This window comes from Oreochromis aureus, linkage group 4, assembly GCF_013358895.1.
Source record: "Oreochromis aureus strain Israel breed Guangdong linkage group 4, ZZ_aureus, whole genome shotgun sequence".
Lineage (NCBI taxonomy): Eukaryota > Metazoa > Chordata > Actinopteri > Cichliformes > Cichlidae > Oreochromis > Oreochromis aureus.
In genome coordinates this window covers 26,277,186-26,286,497 of record NC_052945.1, presented here as the reverse complement: position 1 = coordinate 26,286,497, position 9,312 = coordinate 26,277,186, and the positions used below count along the sequence as shown (strand labels likewise).

The window sequence follows — 9,312 nt, the reverse complement described above, 5'->3', positions numbered from 1 at the left end:
AATCCACATCTATCTGTTCTTAGGAGTGATGTTATATATAATCTTAGTTGTGTGTGTGTGCGTGTGTCCAACATATAAATACTGCCAGAGTACAGAGTACAAGGTTATATTAAGTAAATTTATGAGAACACAGGGGCCTAGGAGCAGGGTGAAATATGTGATGCTGATTGAAAACAGATGATGATTTTGTGTGTGTGTGTGTGTGTGTGTGTGTGTGTGAGGGGGATGCAAAGTGAATCAGCTGCTCTGTGGGGGCTCCTTGCTACGTTGGAAGTCACAGGATGAAAAGAGTTCACAAATAACAGGATTTTAACCGCATCAGCCCGAGGCAACGGAAATAGTCACACGTACCCACGAACACATTTACTTAGGATCATTCTTTGGGTCTTATTTCGTGTTTGAGCGGAGGGTGACATTTAGGATTGCAGGTACAATAGGTTATTTTCAGTACTCTGCTCCTGTGGGAGGTTGGGAGGGAGGGTGGAGAAGCTGTCTCCATAAATCATCCCCGAGCAGAGACACGGTATGCTGGAGCTGACCCAGAAAAGTGAATTTTTCCCTTCGTGCGCTCAATCTGCAGAAAGCTCAGCTTGTGAACTCTCGCGGTGCTTTGGGTGCTCGCGCTCCTCCAAGAGGACACAACAAGAAAAAGCGGCTGGAAGCACAGACAGGTTCAGCTGACGCGGCGCTGGGAGCTAGTGGACACAGAGCGAGGTGAGAAATGTGTGTTTTTCCCACGTCGTTCCTGTCGTTACATAGAAATCTTTAAAGTAACGGAACGTCTCGGCTCTTATTAAGCAGCTAAACAGTTTTGCGCGGACCTTTTCTCCAGCGCCGAGGACTACTTTAACACCAAGACACACCGCTAGGCACTCTATCAGCCCGTATTGGTATACCCACAGGGTGTACGGAAGCTCGTTGCTGCCTTTGGCTTCTCTTCATTATTTCCCACGAAAAAAAACCCCCATAAAGGACAAACAGATGCACGCGACGCTTTAATGAACCGAAACCCCCTCGCGGAGAGCTTCCCGGCGCGAGGAACAGCCCGTTCCCGCGGAGCTGGTTTCGCGTCAAAGGCTACATTGTGTCCGGTCTGGCATCCGCTGGAGGCGGCTGCGGACAGGACGGAGTGATTTATCTGCCGCCCGGTCTACCGGTACACGGCTTTGTCTGTGGTTTACACCGGCGGGGTTACACCGGCGGGGACGTGCCGAGAAATAAAACAAACGCGAAAGAGTTTTGAAGCGACCGTTTAAATCGCTCAGAGGAAATGTTTCCAATAAGTCCGTCGAAAATCCAAAGCTTCAGCCTCCTGTCCACGGATAACGGTGCAACCTTGAATGAAAGAAATATCCACACATATTTTACACAAGTTTTCTTACACTTAACCAACTTGATTAGCATAAAAATGAAGTAAATATAATATTAATGAACAGAATTGGGTAGTTTTAATAGCATGAGCTTCATATGTGAATTCTTATGTGGAAATCGTGGATATTCAGTATCGAATAGAAAAGATTTGGTAAATGTACTCGTATGAATGTGAATTTGAATGTGAATTTCTTGTTTTGCTGTTTGAAATGCACCAAAAAAATTCCACACAAACATACAGTGCAAGAAGAAGAAGAAGAAGATCCAGCGGATTAATTATTCAACTAATAATAATAATGATAATAATAAATCAAAGCGTTTACAAAATTCACAGCAAAAACATCACATATAATGAGTAATATGACTAGAAAAGTAGGCAAACTAGGAATATAAAAACTGTATAAATATATAACAATAATAATGGACATAAATACATATAAAATTAACAAATTATAAAACAAAGATATTTAAGTGCCATTTCTTCTATTATTATTTAGTAATGATGATGACAACCCTGTGTAGCTTATTAATTTATGTGTTTTTTGTGGGAGCAGGGTTTTTCTAATGTGCTCAATCAGTTGTGAGTTTTTTTTAATTATTTCATAGACCTTTATATATTTTTGTGTGTCAGATCTAGACTTAGAAGTACTTTAGCTGGGTTTTTCAGAAAGTGTGCCTCTGATATGTGGTGCAGCGGAAGTAAAGTGCAATGAGACAGAAATACTGATTGAGAAAAAGAAGAAGTATGTCAGAACTGTACTTATTTAGTGGAGTTAATGTACGCTCATTTAGTGACTGATGAACTTAATGCATTTGAGTTTATGATGTACATTATAGAACAGCAGTTAATTTGTGTGTGCACAGAGAAGTGCCATCTGCAGGCTGCCGAGTAGGCTGATGATGACTTTCCATGTCAATGGACCCCTCTTAGCTTCAGGAAAGAGGAAATAATATGAGGACTGTTGCAGAGAGCTCCAATTTTAGACGTGCGTAGGAATGGAAAGTAACGCCCTGCGACTTTTAAACTGAAAATGAAGGAGCAGATAGACTGGCGGTGGATTAAAACACATGAATTGCGGCTGAATTAAGTCACGGGGAGGACAGATCCTTTATGTATTCCATCACTTCCAGGCTGTTTTTTTTCCTGTAGCTATAGGAACAGCCCATTTTGTGCATCGCTTGAAGACAGAAGGCTTCAGTGTGTTTTGTACATGCAGACTACATCATGGTCGGGTGTGTAAAACATTTGGTGTTGACCTCCTTTTTCACTGTGGGCTTTTACTTCATTACTTCACTGTTAACGTGCTGTGCCCTAATCAGCTGAAAAGCTGCTATGGATACAGCTGGATAGCTGTGCAGTGCAAAACTTTTATGGCGTGCATAGCCTCCTAAAATGGAAATATTTGACAACCACTCGTGATTTTACTGCAGGGAGTGGGAGTGAGGTCAGCTCCGAGCACTGACAGAGAGATTGAGTGCGTGCCTCATCAAAAAAGCGAACTCAATAAACTGTCATGCTCGCTTGAGTTTGTTTTAGACTTCAAGTTCTTACTAATAGGAGAACCGGAATACCTCAGTAGGTTGTCATTTTACTTTAGCATCAACATGTATGCTTTAGTAGGTGCGCTTAAATGTGGGGAAAAAGTGGAAAAACAGTGAAAAGAGAGACAAAAGATTTATCGTTGCATTTAAAAAAAAAAATTTTGTCAGTTTTTTTTGTTAGATAGTTTGAATCTTTTCACTGTATGAAAGTAAAATCATTAGAAAGCTTCTGTCATCCAGGCTTCAGTTCTTTGCTTTTTAACTGGACCGAATTTGCGAAGCAAAAAAATGATTAATTTAATCATTTATTGTTTCTGTGTTAGTGTCAGAACAGGTGTTGAACCCGGTACTCCAGCTGGAGATGAAAGACTATGCTTTCTGTGTGTGTTTGTGTGCGTGCAGGTATGACACTTAGGTGAGAGTTTATTGATGTTTGACCGCTTCTTCTCTTGTGCAGCGCGCTCCTGCAATGCACCAGCACCACAATAAGTCTGATGCTACCACAGACTCCGTGCATCTATCGCCATGGTGAGACAGAGAGGGAGAGAGAGAGCGCTCCTGGACCTTGACTCTGTTGCCATGGTGACCCTGTAGCAAGCAACAGTCACCATGGGAACGTCCAGGATGTTCCGCATTTTTGTAGTCCTGGGCTCGGCCTTTATGATCCTTCTGATCATCATCTACTGGGACGATGTCGGTGCCTCCCATTTCTATTTGCACACTCCTGTCTCCCCGGGCCCCAAAGTCCCGCACCCCGTTCCCCAGAAGAGGCCACAGACCTCTCGAGCCCCGTCCTTCCTGTCGGACATCGATGCCTTTGTTAACCAGTTCTTAGAGCCGGGAACTGGTGAGCCCACTGACGCTGCCCCGGCTGACACAAGCAACCAGTCGGAGAAAGCGGAGGAAAGATATATACCGCGGCGGGAGTGGAAGATTCACCTGACCCCACTGGCTCCAGAGCTCCGTGACAGACAGGTTAACTCAGTTTTTATTGTTCTTAGTAGTAGTAAATGTTCTACTAGTTGCTTAAAAGTTTTACTGCTGACATTTTGAGATGTCTTAGCAAGAAAAGCACAGTTGCTGCACAGAAAATGAAATATTCTGGGAGCCGGTTTCTTGCTGCTTCAATGAGATATCTTAAATAGAGTCACTTATGTTGTTCTTATTTCCACCTGTGTGCTTTTTCTCTGCTCCGGCACATCCAAACGTCTGTCATGTAACAAAGTCCAGTGAAGAAATCTGTGCTAATGAGCAGAACTTTCACATTTCTGGGCTGTGAGTAGTTGACAGGAGCAGAGCCTCTAATTGAGACAGTGTTAACCTAATCGCAGATTTAAGAAATTCAAACTGGCATTAAAGAAAAAGAGCCTGTCATAACTATAATCACGTGTGACAGCGGTAACCTTAAAGGCACCCACAGAGGCCTTTAACATCAGGAACAAAAACAGTTACTGGAAACCTGTTGATACTCCTTGCTGTAGATATAATTTTGGTTAATATCCCTAAGTATATAAATGAAGGAGCAAAAGCTCCCCAGTCAGTGAGCAATGTCTGAAAATGAAGTATTTATACCCTTGGTTGGTAATTGTTAATTTTCCTGTGCTTCACCAATGGAACAATAGGAGCAGAGGCGGAGGTTGCTTCAGGAGATGTGCGCCAATGACAGCGTCTTATTTCATGGCAAAAACCGTTCATTTGACGACATTCCCAACAAGGAGCTGGATCATCTAATTGTGGATGACAGGCATGGTATTATCTACTGCTATGTTCCCAAGGTATGCAAACACATGCTCCTGTAAAACTTGATAAGGCACACCTAACAACAGCTTATATAGTTCCCTCCTGTCAGTAGTCGCACGCTCATAGACGGTCTGTATCTGCCTGTTTCACTGTGACATCTGAGTGGACAAAAACTTTCCCTTCTCAGGTAGCGTGCAGTAACTGGAAGCGCATCATGATAATTCTTAGTGAGAGCCTGCTGCAGGAGGGCGTTCCTCAGAGAGACCCCCTGGCCATCCCCAGGGACCTGGTCCACAACAGCAGCATGCACTTCACCTTCAATAAGTTCTGGAAACGTTATGGCAAGTTTGCAAGGCACCTCATGAAGGTCTGTCCAAATATCCCACCTTCTTGTTCTCTGTTTGGTAGTAAAAAAAATAATAATTTAACTTGGTAAATGTGCTGTTGATTTATTTTTTTATCTTTTGATGAATTTGCTTCAAGCTACCCAATTGTGCAGCACAGTGACTGGAATGTTCTCTGAACCTTTTACCTCAGTTAGATGTTTTTTCTGCAAAGTCTATGTTTTATATAAGTCCCTTCAGTGTTATGGGGATGCATGACTGATCTCTCACAGGGACATTATTGATGCAGCACAGGAAGATAAATACTGCTCTCTGCTCTGTTCTTTTTTTTTTTTCACCTTTACAGTTTTGAAATACACGTGTGTATTGAATAATTGAATGTTAAGAAAACTGTAATTTCTTTTTCCCAGGTGAAGCTGAAGAAGTACACCAAGTTCCTCTTTGTGCGCGACCCTTTTGTCCGTCTCATTTCTGCCTACCGGAATAAGTTTGAGCTGCCCAATGAGGACTTCTACCGCCGCTTTGCGCAGGTCATGCTGCGCCGTTACGCCAACCAGCCGACGCCTCCTGCTTCTGTGGATGAAGCCTTTTCTTTGGGTATCCATCCCTCTTTCTCCCACTTCATCCAGTATCTCCTGGACCCTCAGACAGAGAAGGACATGCCCTTCAATGAGCACTGGCGGCAAGTGTATCGACTTTGTCACCCATGTCAAATTCAGTATGACTTTGTGGGACACTTGGAGACGGCAGAGGAGGACGCTGAGCACTTGCTACGACTGCTGCGGGTAGACAACGTGGTGGAGTTTCCCACCTCCAGCAGGAACCTTACAGCCAGCAGCTGGGAGTCGGACTGGTTCAGCACAGTTCCGGTAGAGGCACGCAGGGAACTGTACAAGCTGTACGAACCTGACTTCAGGCTGTTTGGATACGAGAAACCAGACTCCCTCCTCAATGAGTGACTCGTGATTCTACTGAGCTGACGGAGCCACGGAGACAAGATGTGTTTTGATTTTATTTGTTTGTTTGGTTTTTTTAAAATTAAATGCTGACCCCAACCACAGTGACACATCCCTCCTTGTTCTGGGTTGTGCAGATGTTTTCTCCAGTGTTGTTTATGCTAAACTCAACGTGAAAATGATTCAAGACACTCAACCTTCTGAGGAAGCACACTGAGTCGAAGCCATTATCAGTTATGTTAAGCACAGAGGTTAGACATGAACAAACGGATGAAGTGTGTTCAGTGTAGTCCTTAAAGAGGACCTATTGTGTTCTCTCCTTATTTTCTTTCATATATGTGCTGTTACATTGGTGGATGCTGATATGAAACATGGCCAAAGTTTCAAACCCTTTTCAAGCCCTAATGTTAAATTTCAAACTGTGTTTTTTTTTTTTTTTCTTTTTCTTTTTTCTACACTTGAATCTGAATGACATCAGTGGGAGCAGCTATTCCTAATGTTGGTTATCTCATAGCCAGCTACTCCACCCCTCTGTTGCTTGAACCTCCTGTCTACAAAGGGGAAAACCAATCAGAAGAAGAAAGCTGACAGGTGAACGGAGGTGAACAGCAGATGAACTGAGGCTCTTCACCGAGGCCCAGTTTTTTGTTTTTTTTAAAACTCTGAATCGTGCGTAGTTGTGGCAGTAACATGTCCCTTTTAATTCAAAACTCCATGCTGCGTGTGCTGCAGTCTCATCTTTGATGTCCCCTTCATGCCTGCCATTTGTGGTCACAGTTGTGTTGTGACTAACTGTGATGATCAGAGAGGCTTCTGTAGTGCGACGTTTGAAAGATCCCACCTCTGCGCGGGCACGGAAACCATGCTCGTTGTGATGCTAGCACGGCTGCAGCAGTTTTGGAAATTTTGGCCTGTTTAAAAAAAAAAGAAAGTCTGTTGCTTGATTAGTTTTAATTGTAGTTCCTTTAATTGTAGGTTGGCTAATTTATTTCACATTGTAAAAGTGCAACGTTTATATTAGCCATGAAAGGGATTTTTCTGTTAAATGCATACTAATGACAGTTCAGTTATACCTCATACACGGACTTGAAGAATATGTTCATGTTGCTAACTCTTAAAGAGAAAACCCTGCTGCTTTTTCACACCTGGAACATTTGCACAACCCATTAAATGATGCCAACAGAATTTATTCTGACAACATTTTAGCTGCTTGCTTTATTTTAGCAGTTTCAAAGCATGATGTAGCCTCATCGTACAGAAGCACAGCAGCTCCAGTAGGCAGCACAGCAGGCAGATTAGTGGGATTTGTCTCAGCTTGTCTTTTAAAATATAAATCCCCGGCGTGAGGATTTTTTTTTTTTTTTTTGGGTCTTCATAGCTGTAGTTGTTCAAATGTGCCTCTGTGTATTTAAACAGTTTGTAAAGGGAACATTTTCGTTTGTTTCATGTTGTTGCCATCAACACTTGCTTGGTGTTTCCATGCACAGTGTGCAGTTTTTAACACTGAATTATGCTGGGTAACCCTGAAGACTGCAACAGTGCCATAAAAGGCTGATGGGGTTGAGGGGGGTAACCGGGGGGGTGTGGACACCCAACTTTGTCAACATGATTGTGAACACGAGGCAACTTAGGAATTTCAAATTGATACCATAGGTGATAACTGACCTCTTCTAAGGTCAGAGGTCAAGTTTTCTGAAAATCTTGTGAATGTGATAACTGAAGAAGGATAGGTGCATCTAATAGGAGGCTGAGGGGTAGCATTGATAGGCAGTAATTTATTTACATTTTTTTAAATCTAAGGGCAGAATTTTCATGGGATGCATTGTTTTTGTAGCAAATGAGCTGAGCACATTATATAAAGCCAGCAAAACACAGTTTTCAGTTGTGCAATGCTACTGCACTGCTATGAGATGCATCGAGTTGGTTTGATGATAACATCAAAGTACAACTGTAACGTGTAATGAGGCTATACTCGGCGCTAGCTGAAAGGTGAAGGCGTGAACACGGTTGGAGTTGGAGCTTTGCAGCATGAGGCTGGGTTAATTTTAAGGGGGGGAAAAGTGCAAAGAGAAGACAGTGCCTTTGGTTGCAAAAGTTTACACAGCAAAAAAAAAAAAGTATTTTTGTAGGACTTAATTTTTACTTAAATCCAAATACAGTAAGAGCTGTATGAAGCCACAGCAAAGTATGCTCGACGTACTGGCCTGTGTTTCTCGTGTGCAATCATTATTTGGGGGAAAAAAGGAAACACAGGAGCCCTTTAGGAGAACTGTAAATGTCTTTATGTGTGAATTTGTATGAATTTGTTTCTCCAGTGTGCCTGTGTTTGGTTCAGACTGTATGTGAGGTCATGCTCTGTCCGACATTATTCTGCACGTTCTTATGTGTGTGTGCACTCACAAACAAATACATACACACTGAGTCAGTGTCATTTCAATGCTTTTTGGTTTGTTTTGTGCAACTGTGGGGTGTTGTGTTACTGTAAAAAAACAAAATAATTAAAAATCTAATGTCATCTCAACATCATTGTTCTAAAAAAAAAGCCGGTTTGTATGAAGATAATGGGGAAAAAAAAAACTGCATTTCCACCTTACTCGTTTGTTTTTGTAAATCAGTCATCTTTAAAAAAAACAAAACAAACAAACTTCTGTTTGGTCCTTTTCTATGTGAGTGTCCACATTCATTCTGTTAACAATGATATTTTTCATTTCTGTGAAAGTGCAAAGAATTGACTTTATTTATTGGCAGAAATAAAAATCATGAATAAATGGGAGCCTTGAACACTTTGTTTGAACTGCAGTGCAAGAACCATAGCCTACTAAATCTCAACCAATGTTAAAAACACAAAAAATGTCATATTTGAACTTGATGGCACATTTTAGAAATAATCATGTAGCTGGAATTTAGAGAAATAACGTTGTGGGGCAGGAAAGATTAATCTGCTCTTCTTTAGTGTGATTATGTGCAATACTAACATGAATCTACCAGACTGTGAAAGGTTACGCAATGTAAAGCACAACTATCACTTGGAATGAGAGCTGAGAATGGTGGTGAAAAATACATGGCTTGTAAGAGAATAACAGGAAACCAGTGCAGCCCACAAAAATGTTAACAGAAAATGCTGACCATGTCTCAAGTGTGAACACTTCAGCTCGCCACTTGCTTTAGTTTGTTTATGCTTGTATATAATTGTGATTCATATCACAGGTGGGACAAAAATTCTAGTCATCAAGATTGGTCAGATACAACCGAATGCAGTTAAATATGAAGCACCTCTCATTTTATTCCTCAAGGTGTCAGTGTGGACAAGTTTATCACCATCTTCCAGTCATTTTGTCGCGGATGGCAGTGCTTCATCT

At 41.8% G+C, this 9,312-nt stretch overlaps 1 protein-coding gene across 1 annotated transcript; it reads left to right on the top strand.

Moving 5' to 3' along the window:
• Positions 1-574: 574 nt before the first annotated feature.
• chst12a (carbohydrate (chondroitin 4) sulfotransferase 12a) lies at positions 575-8,726 on the top strand. Its single transcript, XM_031749551.2, has 5 exons — positions 575-714; positions 3,371-3,888; positions 4,536-4,688; positions 4,841-5,020; positions 5,408-8,726. Exons 2-5 carry the CDS (start codon positions 3,523-3,525, stop codon positions 5,954-5,956), a joined length of 1,248 nt encoding a protein of 415 aa, XP_031605411.2. The 5' UTR covers positions 575-714; positions 3,371-3,522; the 3' UTR covers positions 5,957-8,726.
• The last annotated feature ends 586 nt before the right edge of the window (positions 8,727-9,312 follow it).